Raw genomic sequence first — 20483 nt, 5'->3', positions numbered from 1 at the left:
GCACGGCTTGCGGTTTATAATCCACAAAGTGCCCATACAACAATGAAATACAATATCAGATTGAGATATAGAAATAGTGAAATCCAGGCCTGTTAATCCGAACCACAAATTTGATGCGCAAGCCTTCTATTTTACATTTTTTCAAGCTAATAATAATAATGGATAAATTTATTTTTTGACCTAAAAAAGAAGGGATCAAGTTTTAAACCAACATTTATTTTGAATTATTACTAATAATTCTTTTGGTAATTTGCTATGTAAGGTAAACTGGCTATGAGTTAACTCTTGGAGTTTGGATTTTATTATGTGAACTCATATACTAATAGTAGGGATGGATATAGCTACTCGAGCTTAATAATAATAATAATCTTATATTAAATAATATATTAAAATTATTATTACTATTAAATACTGATAGCTTAATAAAAATATTAATCTGTGGGTTTAAAGAACGAAGATATTCTAAACAGCTTTTGGTCTATATGTATAATAATGAATGCAATGTCTAAACTTTTTTATTCATAGCTCGGCTCGATCGAACTTTAACGATAGACTGTCGATATCGTTAATTTGTATTGATAAAAATATTGATTAAATTTTTTCTGTTTTGGCTACTTACAAAGATAATTATGTGTTTAGAAGCAGAGATAATGCTAATTGAGCGAATGAAGCTAACTGTTAAAGATCGCTCAGCGATTGAGCCTTATTTTGAAAATGGCGTGGAAACCTTCAGCAAAAAAATATAGTTCAGCATAGTCGTTTTAAAAACGGGAATGGGAGGGAATAAACCATAGAAGAGATCACCACACCGTGACGCCTCAAGCGGAAGAACGAGTCACTGTGTTCACCAAACTTTTTAGCATATAAGGTGTGCTGTCTGTTAACCTACTATAAAATTTCCTAAGGCACGTACTGTGGAATTAAAACAGGATTAAAGAAATAAACAAAAAATTAGTTTCTACAAATTAAGTCCAAGACAGATGGACAGACATGTGGGTGTACTCGCGTCAATCCACATAGCTATTACAGACAACAGAAAGACCCGCCTTGGGCATCATAGTATTGCATACACGAAACAAATTTGTGAAGTCCAACAGAGGTGAATCGAACAAGCGAAATCGTCTTCGGTGGTATATAGATTCGGATGTAGGCCTGTCCTCGCTGGCGTAATGGATATCAGACGGTTTATTTATTACGAGATATTGTCTGAAAAAGACGATGTGGCCAAATATCTGAGCTTCTGCTGAGCCTCACGAATGTGTGGCGCAGTAATCGACAGTATATGCAACAATACCACAATCACAATGTAGTAGATTGAAGACCACGCACAATCTAACTGTCACACTTCAATCACAATAAAGCAATGTTTTTAACTTCTACACGCTCCATATTGAGATCCAATAAATTTGATAACTTTCATGCCTTGAAAAGGGCACAATAGCATCTTCCTATTTTTTTCATATAAACCATCAAGTTCGATATTAGGTATGGCAAAGCAACTCGCAAGTACACAGCTGTTGAGAAGCTATCAGAAAGCAATTTTTCATTCGTAAGCCATAAAGAAAGGTGCACGAAATCCAAGATAATCGCAGTTGTAACATATTTGGTTTGGGAAGACTTAAACAATTTCATAATTGTTTTTCATACTTGAACAATCTTATTTATACAGTACAGTTTTTGCTTACAAATTTAACATATCAACGTAAATCACGCTAATGGCCGACTTTGTCGGTAGTGCAACGTTGTTTTTAAATGTGAAGTATGAAAAGGTCGCTCCCGTCGAGTCAAGAACAAATTAATATTCTCCTATATAGAAACAAACTGGTCAGGGAAAACAGCGTTCATCCAACCGCAGCTTCGTTTCATGCCCAGATCTTGCCAAGTGAAAACCTTTAACTGAGCAAAACAATCGGTCGGAAGTCATTTGGGTTCATCAAACAAGCTAAAAAAAGAACACACATAGGGTTTTAACAGCAGAAGCGGCGGAAGTTTCAATAAGTCGATCGATGCGTAGAATAAGCATCGATTGGTCCAAAAAGTTCACAGGTAGGTAAAAATCTATATACTTAAAACCTGTTGAATTATTCACCAATAATGTATGGCCTAATATGACATCAGTCTAATGTTCCAAATGTACCTCATTAAATGACGTACGCTTTTTCATTTATCACTTATTTAACATTTTATTTATTGTTGACAAATGGCTAATCCATAGATTCTGCAAGTATGTAAAATCAGAAATAATGTAATCCATCATCAGGTAAGCGCAACACGACACTACTAGTAATGCAAAATCAGGTAGATGCGAAGGGATAGCTTATATATGAATAGGTATGGTTTTAGGAACTGCTCTAAAAAACGCATTCTAAATGCATCCTTTAGAAAGGTTCCTCGCTCTTTGTACAAAAACATAGAGCGCCTTTAATAAAGAAGGATTCACTAAAAGATGAAAAAACTATTTAGGGAAAGCAGAGCAAACCAGCGCAGAAAATCACAGGATCTAATCTAGACCGCGTGCCTCTCTACAGTTATTCTCAGCGTCTCATTGGAACGTGACTGTGATTTTCATACGTTGGTGCGCGTCTGCGCCACGTCTGCCTATTTCAATCAATCCTATTCACATGGCGTCATATCCTGTTATCGCATTGAAATGTGGTAACAATCCTGCAGCCGCTTTGCTGATATGTCATCAGCATGTTGTTGCACCTAATTCATATAATTATATACCCTACCTAACGTAAAGTATTATATAAGAAAGGATCGAAAACCTTATACGCTTTAGGTTGCATCACAAATTAGAGACAGTTATCGCCGCAACACAATTTTTCTTAACAATACCCGGATAAGCATGGTTAGCCTCGTCGACCCACAGCATATTTTCCGAAACATTTTTCCGACGAAATTATAGCTTGCCTAGCACTAAAATTTGTCATTTAACTGCAAATTATTTTAGTATGAACGAATTCAATTTGCCGAACGCTTACCCTACCTCACACCATAGCTAAATTAAAAGTGCAGATCGACAGTCTCCTTTTCTGAATCCTTGTGGATTCTGCAGTACTCATCGGCCATCCTGACTGCTTGCTTGCTTGCCAGGACTGACCCTGCTTGCTTGCTTGCTTGCTTTGCTTAATTTCTAAGAGTTACATAGTAGAATAGTTACATCGTTGCGACTACTCTATTTAACCTGCCATCATGCAGTTACAATGCTATCAGCCTGTTCCAGCAGTAAGTTGTTATTGTGGTAGAACGATGGCACTTTCCAGTTGATATGCTTCATAAACCTAGCTAGCTATGCATGAACAAATTGGTAGCTCTCTATTTCCAGTAGAAAGACGCACAGATTTCACTTAACTTCTGATATGATATTCAAACCGAACTTCACACTTTGTTTACAGCTATTCTCGCCCTGTTATTGGATTTATGGTACACAATATTTCCCACGTTAGGTACTGTTTACTTATATGTTCGTTCGAGCTAGCGTAGTGGTCCTCGGTCAGGGTCAACCATGATGCAAGTGTCTCATCAATTTTCAATGCGACCCTTAGCTATTTCAGGGTATTGATTAGACTGGTTATCCCGTCGAAGTACGTCTTGTAACGATTCCGTTACGACAGGACGATTTGAACAACTCAGGTATTATAGACAGCCTTTAGAAGTGGTTTGTGATCCATCGATCGGGCAGACTGATACAATAAACAGCTTTGCCTATTGTTGAAATTTTGAACAGAGTACAATTATAACACAATGTTCCTCGCTGCACAGTTTTTTCTCGCAAGTTTTCGACTGGAACGCAATAGGCACAGCTGAATGTGCAGCATAAAAGGCTCACAAAGTGAACAGTCGCGCTTCGCTCGCAGTACTACGGAACATTGTTCAGCCACGTTGCCTTAGGCTGACTGAGGTCGAAAATGCAAAACCCAGTAGGTGTAGAAAGGAGTATTCCACGCAAGAAATTAGGCGTGTATAGGATTGAATCCATTGTGAGATCAGCTCTTCCTAGGGGGAGAATAAACTGACTTAGGCCAAGGATTAGCCTAAGCTGGCAGTGTTAAAAAAAAAGGTAGATTTAAATTGGGCGAACCCATCACCCTGGACTTAGTTAAAAACTAGATGGATAGGTAACATACTGCTTGAATGCGTTCCTTATTACGTACTTGCTTGAAAACGTTTAAGCTTCTTTGTTCCTATCGAGAATGCTTAAATAGGTCATCTATAATATAGAAAATGGGCCGTGCGCAGGTCGAAAGGACACTGTAAAGACGCCAACTTTAAACGAGCAGGTATCTTAACGATTGCCTTAAGAGATACACAGTGTAACTCGAGCGGAACCGAATGGTATATGTGACACTACACTGCTTATCTTCTAGCAGCTAAAGTTACGTTATTAACTTCCGTATTCAAGAAGGTGATTCACTGAGAGTCTAGAGAGAGAGATTTATTGTTAGTTGCCACCAATCGTATCTACATGTCCGCACGAAATACAAACATTTTAATCACGTACGTCTATTCGACGTCGGCTGTGAAGGTCGCTCGAAATCCATGTGGGTTTATGAAAAGGAGACGGTCTCAGCAAACGTATGGACTCTATCCTATCCGAACTAACGTTGCGATAGGTTGGCCATTGGTGGACTCGCACTGCAGATGTCACTGAAACGTCAACGGAAGAGTGCTATGAATCCGAGACGCGAAATTAACTTATTGGTTTGATATAGAAGTTTTTGTTATCTCGTATTAATATCATAACGCTTTTCTTCGAACTCGCTTCTTCAAAACGGAGCGTAACCTTATCCAACAACAGCGTCCAAAGCGAATAGGCCCGCAAGGACGCGCATGCCTGTTTCTTTCCTTTGCTTAAATGTGCTGTGCTACGTGTGTCCCAACCTACACGAAAACAAGCGTTAACTATAATTGATTTTGATCGATAACCGTAACACAATCGTGACAAAGAAGCTTCGCTGAGCAATACTTATCATCACAAGGACATTGTAATTAGTGAAAATTTATCTGTTCTATTTATATTCTAAAAATCTAAAATCATTTTTTCAAGTATCGCGAGACAGTCTGTTTCGTACCAACATTGAACGAACTAGCTAGCTAGCTAGCTAGCTAGCTTTATTGGTGTAAAATATAAAAAATGTATGGTTCCGCTTGAGAAGTCTAAATTAATGACCCTTCTTATTTAAATCGAAATCGTGTCAACAGGTGACTGGCGTAGATTACTTTTAAGAGATTCAGCCCTGTCGAAAGGCGCTTCGAGTCATGCCAAATCCTTATTTGAGCCTTAAGAAGAGCCTGAGATTAAGAAAAAGTATTACTTACTTAAAACTAAACCATCCGATCCTAAACTCTCATTAATATGTTCGTTTATAAACTATTTAATGCATGCTTTGCCCTACGAGGATAAGAATTTAATATGGAAAGCTTGAATCCTTTATATAATAGAGGTTAGGGTTTTTGGCGTAGTTGTAGTAATACTAGCTAACTGTCATAGGCGAGTTGTTCGGCAATTCCTATCAGCGGCTTATCCGTTCCTTCAAGTTTCGATCAAGTAAAACCCGTAATTTTTAGGCTGTTAATTACACCCGTTTGTGTGGGTGTAATGAACAGCATAAAAACGAACCATACGAACCACTATATGGCTACCAACGCAAGCACTTCAACTTAACTATCTATTTAAAATAATGCTAGATTAAAAACTATCTTTCTTTTTTTGTTCGTAACAGACAGAGAAAAGATAAACTATCTTTTCCATCTCAACGAACAGCTTACCCTTTACGGGCTTTTCAGCGCTATAATACATCTATATGGGCGGCGTATCACTCTATATGCAAGCACTATTACAATAATGAGATTTGCGATATATAGTACGTTGCAAACGTTTAATATAATCAGCTGCTTGGAAGCTGCATCGAATGAACGCCTGTTATCGCGTTCGTACTAGAATAATACCAAACATACATAATGATATAAAGCATAGGAACTATTACATCAGGTAATTATCGGAACGATATTGTTTGGCAATACCTGTATACCTCAAGACACACAGGTCTTAATAGAGAGGTAATTCTAGTGCTTCGTTCGCTTCATATAAGCGACGATGTTGGCGCTCTTCGACGACTGGTAAGATTCGTATTATGAAACACTCGCCAGATCCCCGCCAGAAGTTGCATCGACGACTCGATCCGGTAATACGCAGATATCGAGCAGAAATTTCAATTTTTAGATTTCCCAGTGTCGTTTACTAATCAGATCATATCGCTAAGGCATAACCACAAAAGGAAGTTGATTCATGATAAAAAAATATGCTGAACGGGCTAGAAGTAAAGGCTCTTCACCCGAAACTTCTGCTTGAAAAATTCTAGTTAAAATATGCTCTTACATCACGATGAGGCTGTGCAGGTGCTCCATTCTGTTGGGAAGAAAATTCGCCATCTTCAATCTGTTGTCAAACACATTCTTAGCGTAACTTCAAGTTATTGGCGCTAGTCGCCATATTGCTACAAATGAATAGTCCAGTCACATTTCAATGCAACCATTTTACATACGCACATAATTTTACAATTACACATATGTGTGCGTGAAGTATTCTTACAATACAAAGCGAAGCGAGGCGAGACACAAAAAATTGTATCCTAAGAAGACTATCGTAGGCATTTGTCTTGTTTTAAAAGGTCGAGCTGAAGCATTTCATTTTGTTTTGAGTTTTTTACGTCCGATATCACCGCTAGGCACCCCATCCGACGGCTTCCCAGCCCGAAACAAAGCCCAGTTTCTATGTCAAACCTACCCTACTATGATTGCAATATAGCTATGTATATAAATTAACAAACATTTCCCCTGAAGAACAGATGGGACATCTGGTACACCCTGAAGTATTAAGCGATGTTTAAGCATTGAGATTTCGTTGTAGGGCTCCTCGGTGTTAGCGGGTTCCACACAATATCGTGTGTTATTTTATCAAAATAAAAGTTGCGAACATTATTCTGAACACTTTTCTTTTTTTAATGTTGTTTTTTTGTTGAAAACTAAAACGTATGTTCTATCAGTCTGATAGCAAGAGTCATTGATATTCGAACGACATATGGTGAGCCGTTGATACCACAATTGCGATAGTGGTTACGGTGTTCTTGGAAGATACAAAAGCGCGCACTGAAATACGACTGTAAAGGTTTAGTTAAGCACAGAGCTTATAAATATCTGAGTTGAAGTAGGCGCACACAGAAGATCTATCTATATGGGTGATTATTACCCTGTCGTAGAGAAATAATAGATCGCAAAATGTATATCGCTTCGCTTTCCTAACTTTTCATACGTTATGTTATGAAAAAAGACTTATACTTGCGCTACAAGACCGTTTGGATGTTGAAATGTTATCTAGTTTGACCTTAGTAGAAGTCATTCTTCAGACTGAAAATGCTACGTGTTTTCAACATAGGAAACCGATTTTGAGCAGCACTTTCAGAGACTGGGGAGTCCTCGTTGTACACGCCACATACATACATACATACATTTAGGGATATTTCAGCAGTTTTTTTGCGGCTACACAAGAACGACGACGCATGCCAGACAAATCGTCTTCCTTAGGACACTTTTTTTTCCTTAGGATTTTAGAATCCGAACTCACGGTAAATTTCTATTGGCCTGTACAAAACAATAACAATGAGCTTGAAAATCATGAACAAGAGTTTTTCGAATAACATACAGCGAGAAATGAGGAGACGGAAAATATAGGCGAAAAAAACATGACTTTTCGAAAAGCGCAATATCTTGCATGCGCTATATTGTTTCTTAATTAGAGTTTCAAACGTACCGAGTCGCCTCTCGATATCAACTAGCCATTGAATTTATTTAACGAAGTGTACAAATCCTCTGGTCAAATAAATCGCAGTAGCAACAGCTTGCGTATCAGTCTGTCGTGGATCTTGGAATGATGACCTTTAGCTGACATCTGTTACTTCCTGCGTGAATATTTCTGACAACAACTCGTAGACATGCCTATTATTTATTTAGATAAATTCATAGCAGTATCTGATGAGCTATGTAAAATGGATTAGTAATAAACGTGGATTGCCGTGATGAATAAGAGGCGGCATTCATAAACATTAATTGTAGAACTCTATCTCCAGTTGAAACTTCAGAAGTTTTTCGTGTTCTTAGTATAAACTCATCAAGCAGGTACGTGTGAGCAGCGTTAATATCGTTCAATTTTTACACAGTTTTTGTAATGTTTCCGGACGGTACGAGACTCCGGAGAGTGCATTCGAAAATGCTAATTATCTATAATTTTGTCAATATTATTTCAAAAATAATATCAAATAATTATTGATATGCCGGCTGCTGGGGATACTTTGGCATATTGTGAAAGGAGAAGTTCAATGGATTCTAAATCACCGCCTGTTAGCGCCCACGAGTGCTTACGCATTTTTATGATTCGATGAACACTCGTAGATTTTTTTCGTAGCGAGATAACTGAGTGAGGTTACTGACTGCAAAACAGAATTTCACAATAAAATATTATTTTTTTGTTAATCACTTGTGCTCAAACGCTTATACCAAAACGTTACGTGACACGTATTTTGAATACTAAGGTATGACGATGAAAATTTTCGTTTGTTTAGTGATCGGCACTGAGGAAAAGTAAGCAGCAACGATACTGACTAAGTATAACGTCACTTGTAGGGTTCACAAAAAACCTATCGAACTAAACGGCACAACAGAGAGGAGGAGGAGAAGAAGAAAATCACGAAAAAAGTAAGTACGCTTAGTAAGGTTAGTAGGTAAGTAGTAAGGTTTATAGACGTGAGTTCGTCTCTGGTCGAACGTCCAGGTGAAGGGGAATAGCAGCACAGGCCAGAGATGTAAGCGATTTATTGGTTGTTTCATTGTTATTTAACTGTGGATCATTAAGTCGCCAAATGGTATGATCCAATCCCATAGTCATACTGTCAGGATATGATATGTCTCGATAGGAGAGCCATTTCCTTTTCTCTCTCTCTCTCTCCATCGATTTAGGGTAGCATTATTTAGAACTTTTGGAAATAGGCAAAGTCCAGTGGCTTTTTGCCAAGGTTTTGCGTCTAGTCGATTTTCATACGAGAAAAAATTATCTCTATTCGGTAACGGAGTCGGAGGTTCAACACACTGCTACTACGAAAAACCAACTGTTTCTGGACGAGGTACACAGGTAACCTTGCTATTTTTTTTTCGGTCCGTTGTAATTATGGTAACGGTCTTGCAGAAAAATGCTTGTATGGTCCAAAAAGGACTAATATAAACTTACTTTGCTGAAAAAGGGCCAAAGCAGGTTTCTGGCTCAAATAACCAACAGTGTACAATCTGTGTTAGCCTCTAAGGCTCAGCTAATAATTGTAATTCATTTGTCCTCTGAGCAACAAGAAAAAGTTACCGCCCGAAAATTTAGATCAACTTTCTGATTGCTAAACGAACTTGAAAAAAATACGTAGCCCCCAAAAATCTTTTGACATGTTGTCTATAGGACGCAACGTTTCCTGGCAGAGGGTTAGAATGAAACGTATGTTTTCACACTGAATAGATAAGTTGATAAACGTTTAAAGCTTTACGCCCGGTACTTTCGTTATACATTAATTCAGATAGCTGGCTTATAGCATGAAACGGAGTCAGCTTACGCCCGGTATTGAGCCTCGATAATATCGCGCGTTAACTCAGCAAGCGATCATCCTACCACTGCCGAATACCTATTTAATCTATTCTTTCACTCCCCTCCAACACTGCTGAAACGCGCGAGCTGACATAGCTGGAAAAGGAAAGGATCCGCAAAGCCAGATCTAAAATAGGCACTGAAGAACTTTAAGGTGAATACTTTTACAAGAATAGATGAGATTAAATAGGACTTAAAAACATTAGTGCGAAATGACTTCTATATTTTTAATCATGCTACAGACGAAAACGTGTAGGCCTGCATGCCTGACAAAAAATATGACAAGAGAAATTACCTCAATCATACAGTGCTAAATTTTACGAGCAATCATTAATGCTACGATCTATAATTAAAGCACATATAGATAGGTGAGTTTTACGTTTAGATGAGGCCCAAAGTCGGTAGACAGAGTTGGTTCAAAGTTGACATAGAAGACCAAATTTTCAGGCTTTTGAACGAGCGAAAGAGTGGCTAACTGCGCCTGTCATTTTCGTTGACAATATGTTTATACTTGAATTGGCATGACTTTTAGCAGTGCTCCAGAAGTGACAGTGATTATTGAAATTAGATTTGTCAGAAAAACGGAAATCACCAGCCCTCGATTGGTTAGCTATAAAGGCAGAAAGAAGCAGTCGCCAGTCGAATGCAACCGCCGCTTGCGCGGTCGCGCCAAAGTGGCAAGGTAAAGCTTCACCCCTTTCGCTTCTGTCAGCTGTCGGTTTCTCTAAGGGCCCACATAAAGTCTAGGTGAATTTTTCAACATTACGACGTTAGTATCAAGAATCCATAGATATTTTGATTGAGGCAGTAGTTTTCGCAAAATTTAGGTAACGGTGTGAGTTAATTCAGTCTACGAAAGTCCAGTGATTTGTCCAAATGGATGAAACTCCGGAAAAAGCCGATGAACCTATGCTATCGGTAAGTGGTTTGAATCAGCAAGATTATTTCAACGGTTTAATTGTCAAAGTAAGAGTCAAAGATCAGACAGAGCTAATAGTTCCATTCACTTCATCGGAAGGGTAAACTTGCTAGTAACAAAGTTCTCGACTACCTGAGAGCAGACTTCATTTATAGAGGTGAGCAGGGTAAAGGCGCACACAGTTGGCGCTCGACCATACGTATCAGCTTCTGATAATTTGATTATTTCTTTTCATTTTTTGTGAGCGTTTCGTGCACTATAATTTATCATCGTCTTGCAGGCTATCAATCAGTCCACTGCGACAGATGCGCTCTACGATTCTTCAAACTAGGCGATTTAAAATGACGGCAGTTAGCTCGGCATATAAAGCACTTTTTAATCTCTTGTACCCGTCTCAAACTATTGCATTGCCTGACTGAGCGTCGTTCTTAGGGTAGATAGTGCTTCGAACCTTCGAACTTCTATAGCCGTCTGTAACACGTAAAATATTCTATCGGATTAATATCTTTCTTTATACATACAAGTTGTGAAAAATTAGTAGGTTTTTGCGTCATCTTTTATATCACATTTAATTAAAATAAAAGGCAAACTTGATGATTGCTACCATTGGCCTTACACGTAGCTAGTCAAAGCTGATCTGGTTGATCGAAAACGAGAATGTTTCTTCGGGGCGGACGAGAGCCAAGGATAATTTTTTGTTGGCAGATCAGCGACGCTTGTCCGTCAATTTTAGCAGTAGAATGCTATTTACTCGAATATCTATCTCTGAGTGTTCGTAATAGGTTAATGTGTTTTTAACTGTAGCTAGGTCGTAACGTATAATAATGGCGATTGCCAAAGCGCTATTGAGGAATATGTTCCTCAGGACAGCAGCGAGACGCAGCTGTTTGCATACGTAATTATCTGGGATCGTATGACTTTATTAACAATCTATGGGTTGAAATATTAACAGCAGTTAGCGGAACTCTGATAAGTATAAAGCTGAACAAACTAAACGGGCAGATTTGCGTGGGAAGTCGAACACGGCCACTGAGGGGCGCCCCACAAAAACAACATTTTTCTGAGTCTTCACATTGAACCATTGTCGAGAGCGTAGAAATGAATACATTCAACTGTCATCGAAATGCGTACAGGTATCGCATTTAACATACGCAAGTTCAGATTGTACCGATAGTAATGTCGTGTATTCAGAATAGCTCGACGCAATGGTTGCAGTGGCTGATATCAACGCCCTCTCATGTCACCGCAGTCTTCTCAGACTTCTTCAAAACTAAGTGATTTAGGAGCAATTCTAAAAAAGGGCTGACATTATTATCGCGAAAGTGCTTAGTATGTGCCGAGCCCTAGCTGATCAGAAAACGAAAAGCCCAAATCGGACTGTTACAGGCTTCACTCTTTCAAGCAAAGTAAGGACGGGTCCACCTGCGATCTTTGCCTTTTTGATCAACGAAGGCCGTGCGCCAGGCATGCTCCGCCAATATTTGCAAGTTAAAGCCACTTCCGACTACTCAACAGATGCGAGCGAAGGGAACAGAGCCTGCATAAGAAGTATTCGACCTCGCGCCGAAGTTACTTACGATGTGCGAAGAATGCTTTTGCAGAAAATTTCTTATAAATAGAATACTTGCGTTCTTGTTTGACGTTGTCCTTCATAGCAGGCGACTAGACACAGTGACAGCTCTAACAACCTAGAGACAGCCAAAGACCTAAAAGACAGCTTTTTTTGCAGCTTGTCAGAGCGCTTTTTTCCTAGACAACCAGGCACTCTGTCCATTTCGGACACACTGTGACGTAAGTTATAATGTACCTTTGTTTAGAGTTACGCGTTAAGCTTTACTAGGACACGGCCTCCTCCTGGCATGAAATTAAATGTGCTTAACCCACCACATGCATAGAAATTTCGTAAACAAACAGAGCAAAATAAGCAAGCTTAACATGATTCTTCTGAAATTCATGTCGCGAGTTTAACGCCTAAAACTACGTTAGCACTGCATTGAAGACAACAACTTTTCAATACACAAAACAGTACCATATTTAAGGGTGTTTTTGTTTATCAAAGACATCGTGAAAATCTGCATTTTGTCGATTTCTAGAATTGCTCATGATATATCCAGCATTGGGGTTAACTTTGTGTTTCTTCCCTTCGCACAATAATACCTTGATATTTTACATAATTATATCTTTTAACGTGTTCAAAGTATAACGGATCCGAATGTGCTGATAGCCTTCCAGTGTTACTGCTAACGATATTGACGTCGAGTCGTACGGCGCTCAACCTCTTCCGTCGGTACATATTTGAGACTCAGTCTATTCTAGTACATACCAACGTACATCAGTCATCTTCGTAAAAAGACGTGTATATGTACAGCATTTACTATGACTAAATATTTTGTTTCAGATAGAGAAGCGGCGCTCTCAGTTGGCTGATGTATCCGAAGTAATAGGTTCGTTTGGTAAATACCACTTCCTCTTAATGGTCGTTAATATTCTTCGCGCTGTTCCCATTGGATGGACGTTAACGTCCGTCGATTTTTTGGCTGGTGACATCGACCACACTTGCGCTCCTCCACCAGAATATAAAAGTGAAGCTTGGCTCACAGAGGGTCTTCTTCCTAATGATGTTTGCTCCAGGTATGGCGCTAATTACTTCTCCACTTTCGAAGACATTAAATGGCATTTTTTTTTATTTCTAGTCTAGCATACTTTTGATAGTGGGAAACGTACTCGTAGACTCTGGTCGAAATACACTTGCCCATTAACAAGGACAGTATTCAATATGACTAAACAATGCTATTGCGGTGCAACGCGTACTTATTAGATAAAAGGGTGACGTTTAAGGGTCGCTTCGCTTAGGGCAATAGCGGTGTTGATTTAGCTCATTAGCCGACGCACCCTAGAACTTGTTTATGTCTCATACACTACTCAGACGCGAGAGGAAACTCAAGACAATTGCTGGGATCCATTGGAAGGCCAGATAAGGTTCCACCACCAGACCTATTTTAAGGAAATATATTGCGCTGTATATATGCGAAATATATATAAACGAAAAATATGTTGTCTTCATCTCCAGGTATTACTGGGATTCTGAGGGAATAAATTCGTCAATCGTCTTACCTTGTACCAAGTGGATTTATAATCTAAGCCAGCCCTCTAGTGCTGTCGTAGAGGTCTGTATTTATATATATATATATATATATATATGTAGATAAAGGTATAGAACAAACACTCTTGTAAATGGCTTTCGTTTGGATTCAACACTACATAACATTTTTTTTCCGAATCAAATCTGTGAAAATTTACTATTAAAAGCCTGAACAGACGAAATATTAGGGATCGCCGTTTCTTCATTTGTCGTCAAGGGTCGATTAATTCGGTGACAATGAACCATTTATGCTGTTGTCGTCAATGAGATAAAAAAAGGTCTGGATATTAACGTCTATTTTCATAATCCGAATATGGTCGTGAAGTATAGCTCTGTCTTACGTAGGAAAATTCAAATTGAAGGAGGTCATCCAATTGTTTTACCAACTTCATCGTGAAAATAGCTTCATCCCAACGGCACCGAAGACAATGTTCGTCCTTGATAACGTTTCTCCATACTTGCCTTGTGGCCATTATGCTTCATGAACTCACCACGTCACGGTCGAAATTAGTTTATGCGCATACCTTCAAAGGAGGAACTAGTATTTGATCAAATAACATAATCCTAGTAAATAGTCAAGCGATCAAATTTTGTCTGACAACCGTTACAAGGTAAATACTATTGTCAATGAATCTTAATTGGCACTGCCATGCGTCTGATATAGTTCTTCACACTGCACATTATCCATGTATCCGATGTCGAAATATCAGAGAAACGCGCCTTAGTTAGGCATCGTGCAATTCCCTAAACATAGAACTTATATTCCAGTGGGATCTTGTCTGCAACCGGTCATGGATGAGGTCTCTAATTCAAAGTGTGGTCTTTGTTGGACAACTCTGTGGAGCACTCCTCTTCGGAAAACTTGGAGACAGGTAAGTTACAGAGGAGACTATGCTCCCCGAAAATTCTATTTACTCACCCCATTATAGTTGGGCAGTAGACGAACTTAAGAGCTCAAAGTTCTAAAAATCATAGGTAAAATTTATTCTACTACAGCAGAACTAACATGGGCAATTTTTGTTCATTGTCTCAGTTTACTTCGTTCAGTTTACCTTACAATCTTACCGTATTGTTATATTCATATGCATAGTATTAAGAGAATGTGACTTCCACACAATTGCACAGATATGGCCGTCTGATAATGTTCGATGTGGCTGCTGTAACCATGTGTATCTTTGGAATAATTGGAACCTTTGCACCCTACATAGAAGTGTTCAATATTGTTCGGTTTGCCCAGGCCATGAGCACGGCCGGGCTTCAAATGCTCTCAGCTGCCTTATGTAAGTTAGTTTTGTTGTTTCAATACATCTTATGGTTTATTTGAAGCTAGCCTTTTGCAGATCAGATAGAACTTTCCCGTCGTACGCAAAATACACGATCTCTTAAAATCAAAGGCCACAGAGCTCGTGTTTTTTAGGAATTAAAAGATACCTACTTTTATAGCCCTTTTCCAAGGTCTGCAGGATATTTGCCACCTGTAAAAGGGCGAACCCTAAATTAAGTCGATCATATTTAACGGTGTTAAACCTGACACGCGGTGTTCAGGATCTCTGAAATCAGCTCGATTCAGTTTTATTGGCGTATGCTTATCACAGAACTGCATCTGTATTGGAATAGACATAATTAATAACAAAAGAAACAGTTCATGTGACGTTTAACTTTAAGGTTGGATACCATGGTTAAAAATTGGCATTATTTTGTCTGTTTTAGATTCGGAGGTTGCCCTACCGGCTGACCGAAACTATCTGCATCTTGGTATGACCTTGGGCTTAGGAGTGACCCAGGTTTTGCTTCCCAGTATGGCCAAGTGGCTCGATAACTGGAGATACGTCCAACTAGCTACAGGACTCAGTGCTGCTTTTTTAATACCGTTCCTATTGTTAGTAGCTACAGAATTCAACTAGGTAAAGCTATCTAAATAAAATTATCCAGAATCAGGGGGTAGACCTTTGTTCAGAACTCTATTATGAGTGTTCTTAGTTTGATTATATATATATATATATATATATATATATATATATATACACATACACGTATACATTAAACCATAAACCACCAGAATAAAAATATAACCTGAGAAATTGTACAACAATATTTCTAGATTACATGCATTTTTCACTAACCTGTTTATCTTCTGTCTCGATTGAAGCTTCATGTACGAGTCACCCAGGTGGTTACTGGCTATGGGCAAACAGGACGAAGCACAGCGTGCGCTTGAGGGCATCTTTCGCTTCAACGGGCGGACAATCCCTGACATGACAAAGACGATGCCCATCTTAGCACAAAAAGCGTCACGGAATCGTTCAAGCAGTAGTATTAAAGATCTAAGGCCATATCGCAATCTTCGAATAAATATTTTCATCATGTTTATTTTGTGGTGTGTATATGTTTTCGATTGTCTCCAGGATAAAAGTCTTTCACTTCATTTAGGTAGGAGCGTCTCACGTTCTCTATCGCTAGTTCTGGTATAGTCCGTTGCCAACTATATACCTTAGCATTGACTAACATGGTTACTTCATATGCGATAGCTTTGTTTTTCCTCTTGTGGTATATATCGGTTTATTTTAGGTCGGTGAGTAACACAACGTTGTTTGGGATTATATACCTCTCAACGAAACTCGGCGGAGATCGGTTCTTCAACTTTACGGCTGCTGCTTGCGCTGAAGTGCCCGCCGGATTTACCGGCCTCTACGTTATTTGGAAGTTTCGCCGTAGAAACTCGTTAACTGCCCTCATGGCAATTTGCTCTGCTGCCCTGATTACCACTGCAATCTTGCCCTTCGGTTAGATCCACGCAATTGTTTTTTATAATATGACAGATCAAAACACGCATTGATTCTACGCGCATTAAATGCTTGCCCTGTTTCTGACTATAAAGCGATTCTCCCACTTTAAATGTACAATTTGTAATTTACAGAGTTGATTTACGCTCGTGTTGCAATGACGTTTGTTGCACGTTTCTGCATCATAATTATTACGGCAGTGATGTGGGTGTTTACAATGGAGCTTTTGCCCACAGCCGTTCGGGGCTTCGGGCTTTCACTGTGTTTCTTTGTTGGTCGGAGTAGCGCCTCGTTTGCGCCCTTCCTCAGAGACCTCGTAAGTTATTGAAGATGACTTTATAAATTATCAGTTACTTAAAGTCAGGGTCATGACGTAGTTAGCTTAGGACGCACAAACGCACGGTTCCCTTTTAAGAGCCTGCACAACTGTATCTTAACTTTTAAGGATGAGACTAATCGAGTTTTGTAGACTGTCTGCATAGAACGCGTCTTGCTAACGAAAATTTAGCTTAAGTAACAAATCCGTTTTGCAGACAAAATTTAGCTTAAGAAACTGCAGGATAAATCGTATTTACAAGCAAAATATTATAGAAGAATCATAAATTCATTGCAGCTAAACATCGATCTGTACGTTATAATGCCTTAACAGCCTTAACGAGTTTAAAAAAGGGATCTGAAGATATAGATATTTACTCCAGTCAACTTATATAGAATCAATGTTTTTATCAATTTCGTAAAAAAAATGCTTTTCAGTGCAGGCAGGCATAGAATCCATTGCTGCTCCTTTTGGAGGAGGGCAACTTTGCCAGAGTGAATCCCTCAATATCTAAATTAAATCTACAGAATCGATTGTGGCATACCAAATATATTTAGAAATTACAGAAGAATAAGAACAGAGTCAGAACCTAGAATTTCTCTATAATAAAAATTATGTGTGTGTATTTTTTATCTTCACTTTTGCACGGTCTGCAATTAATTATTCCGATTTGTTTACAAGTTGGTAATAATTTACATGATTACAAAGTACTGTCGCGCAGGTTACTGATAAAATTTTTAGGGGGGAAGGTTTGGCATCTTTCACAGATTGATGCGCTGTACGTTAAACAAGTACGATATTAATAATCTCCTATAGCGCTATCACTGTGATAAACATTAGCTGTTTTGTTTGAAAATCTTTGTGCTTAATACTTTCCCAATATGGAAACTGTTGTTGAATTGTTCATTAGGTTTACATACGAAGTGCCGATTAATGGGGTATGATTTCTGACCTACATACTTTATATCAGATATAAACATGGATGAGTGGCTATGGGGAACCCTAATGTTCGTTCGCCTTAGTAATCTCCGCTGCGAAACCGGGACGTTGTTTCCGAAACAAACAAATTAAGTATACGTATCATTAACTATATTCAATGGTTGCTCATACCATTGATGTCTACTGACTAGCTGGAGTAAAGCTTTTTTTTTTTGAGAATCTTTGTGCTCAATGCCAAAAGGAAAGGCGACCCGTTCGCCCATATTCATGGAGGACGATCACAAGAAAATTGCTACTGTAAGCTTCTGGCCCATTTTATGATACATCGGCAAATGAGGTTCAGGGAAGTTTGCTCGTATTTCTGGCTGAACAACGTGAATTTCGTACGGGACATCCCGCCCTTACAACATGTGTAATACTGCTTCAGAGGGCACATTGCGTTTATCGTGGCCCAAAATAGACGCTGCTCGTGGATTTCAAGTGGGCATTTAGTATAACTTCCAGAGTCTAAAATTTGAGTAAACCCGGTCGCGTGCGGAAATCTACGGAACATGCGGTATTCAATCGGGTCATCAGTGTAAACTAGCTGCATAAGCATATAGATGACGGATGGTCTAGCTAGAGCTATTAGTTTACTCAAGTAACGTAGAGGGCAATAACTTGAGCCCTTTGCGATTCTCCCTACTGCTGAATGACCTACTACTTCGCGTTTAAAATTATAATTATACACTGTCAATCTTGCCGTCTTTGGAAAAGCTGGTTTCATATCCAGTAAGCTTTCGCTGGCCTGTCGTGCTACAGGAGCGTCCGCGTGATAGCCTATTCAGTGATACATTTGCCTGCAGATCGTAGGTAAACACAGGTTGTGGTCCTATTTCGCGCAAATCAAAACGAAAAAGCGAAAACTCGAAAGAACGTCGATGAAGCTGGACTGTTAATCAGCATGGACAAGTTAGGAACTACGAAGCTTCGCCGTAAAGCCCCTCGTTGTGTTTATGCTGCGCTGTTCATAAGGATTTGAAGGTATACCTTCAAGTATTTTGGGGTGATCTTGCCCGCAGGGGCAAGGGTGCCCGCAGGGGTGATCTTGCAGGTACGTTACGAACAGAGTGCGACGAGCAACGGTTGCAAGTATAAAAATACATATGCCCTTAGAAGTTTCCTTGCGCAGGACGTTAGCCATGTTTGACATAATGGTGGCTTTGATTGATCTCTATAGAGCTCCAGTTGTGTCGTTTGGAATCACCCCTTCTTCAAACAACTCTGTTTCGAGTTTTATCTTCGATATCGCTTTTATTCGGTTAGGTGTTCGATTAGATAACTGGCTTCCACTACTACATGATATATGTCTATGTTCGGGTTCGAACCGAAGATTGGCAGGCAAATACTTTGCCCACTAAGCTATCACGGGGCCAAATCTGTACGAACGAAACCTTGCTGCTTCTGAAAAAGCGCCATGCGTCTGCATTGCCGTTGAACGGGTTTGTATACCTTCTACACGATACACTGGTAGAGGATCTGAGATGCAGATTTTTATGTCTATTCGAAATATTGCAGCGCGTGGAGAAAAAGACCGACACAGGGATCGCAGTACATAGGTTAATTAATCTGATATGCGCGACAATGTAATTCGTCAGGGGATTACATGTACTTCTAAAAGATTTGGCATCTTTTGCTTCAGGCGACATGCGACGTCATCCGTCGCAGTACCGTCGCTGGCCAGCCTCTTCGACTAGATACATTAATCTTGAAATTTGGCATTTTTAATTCATATGTCAGCACAATATAATTGTAATATTTAACTAAAACTAAACGATCTTATATATTGAAGTTATGAACTACATATAACTATTAGTAAATACAAATATCTGCTGAATAAGTTACGATTCACTCCTATACAGGCTGACATCTACAACCCAGCTCCGTTCCTCGTACTGGCACTCTTAACTGCTCTTAGCGGTCCCTTAATTCGGATAGCTCCCGAAACTCTGGGGCGACCGCTTCCTGACACTCTGCTCGAGGCGGATCAGATAGGACAGAGGAAGAGAACTGTGAACGATGTCTAGAGCGCAGTGCCTGCAACCCTGTATACTGGTTGGTATATTTGTTTGATTGTGTAGAGATACTATAGGTCTATGAGAAGAAAAAACTATGCGTTAAGCATTTTGTTGGGCATCGGTCCAAATTTGAACGAGTGATCTAAGATAAGCATTTATTCAAAGTTATCTTCTGTACCTCAATTTACGCGCCGTTCAGTTGTCATCCCTGAACTTCATTACCAAACGACGTTTTTGGTCATCAAGACAAACAAGTTAATTCTGAGATTTAGGCCTTTAATCGAGCTTCGGGCAGATAAAGCATCTTTCCGTATATATTAAGTGCCATCTATGTTGTCTTTCCAGAGATTTCAGGCGATACTTGGCAAGTGTAAAATATTTTGGCCTGATACGGGCGGGCAGCCTTCACGAACGTCAATATCATGGATGAAGCGCCAAAACGTTCCTGCTTCACAGAATAGATAATTACAGCACTTCGTAAAACGCCATAATGTGTATATGGAAGAATACGTAATAAAAAAAAAACATTAAACAAAATACATTCGCACAATATGAAGCTGTTATATCCAATCGTTTCTATGTGATAGGTAACTTCTGTCTCTTATATATCACTCACATCCATACGTACATATATACCTAGTAAGC

At 39.2% G+C, this 20483-nt stretch overlaps 1 protein-coding gene across 2 annotated transcripts; it reads left to right on the top strand.

The window, feature by feature from the left end:
- Window positions 1-10389: 10389 nt before the first annotated feature.
- Window positions 10390-20403, top strand: LOC111258968 (organic cation transporter protein). Of its 2 annotated transcripts, none has more exons than XM_022830588.2 (11): window positions 10390-10600; window positions 13000-13232; window positions 13672-13768; window positions 14512-14615; window positions 14869-15023; window positions 15454-15622; window positions 15893-16120; window positions 16312-16526; window positions 16661-16842; window positions 19683-19875; window positions 20184-20403. In XM_022830588.2, the coding sequence occupies exons 1-10, from the start codon at window positions 10559-10561 to the stop codon at window positions 19845-19847; spliced, it is 1590 nt and encodes a 529-aa protein (XP_022686323.1). In that variant the 5' UTR covers window positions 10390-10558; the 3' UTR covers window positions 19848-19875; window positions 20184-20403. The 2 variants fall into 2 exon arrangements, with proteins under 2 accessions (XP_022686323.1, XP_022686324.1); XM_022830589.2 differs by having other exon boundaries at window positions 10391-10600; window positions 13004-13232.
- Window positions 20404-20483: the final 80 nt, after the last annotated feature.

The sequence above is a fragment of the Varroa jacobsoni genome, unplaced genomic scaffold (assembly GCF_002532875.2).
Source record: "Varroa jacobsoni isolate VJ856 unplaced genomic scaffold, vjacob_1.0 scaffold_281, whole genome shotgun sequence".
Taxonomy (NCBI): domain Eukaryota; kingdom Metazoa; phylum Arthropoda; class Arachnida; order Mesostigmata; family Varroidae; genus Varroa; species Varroa jacobsoni.
Note: the sequence above shows the minus strand (reverse complement) of the source record. Positions and strands in the feature narration are given on the sequence as shown.

Bases quoted from the DNA above. Each gene is read 5' to 3' on its own strand.
- LOC111258968 (XM_022830588.2), top strand. From the start codon at position 10,559: ATGGATGAAACTCCGGAAAAAGCCGATGAACCTATGCTATCG. The intron at 13,233-13,671 runs GTATGGCGCTAA...CTTCATCTCCAG, and splicing joins CCTAATGATGTTTGCTCCAG to GTATTACTGGGATTCTGAGG. The intron at 16,121-16,311 runs GTGTGTATATGT...GGTTTATTTTAG, and splicing joins TTCATCATGTTTATTTTGTG to GTCGGTGAGTAACACAACGT.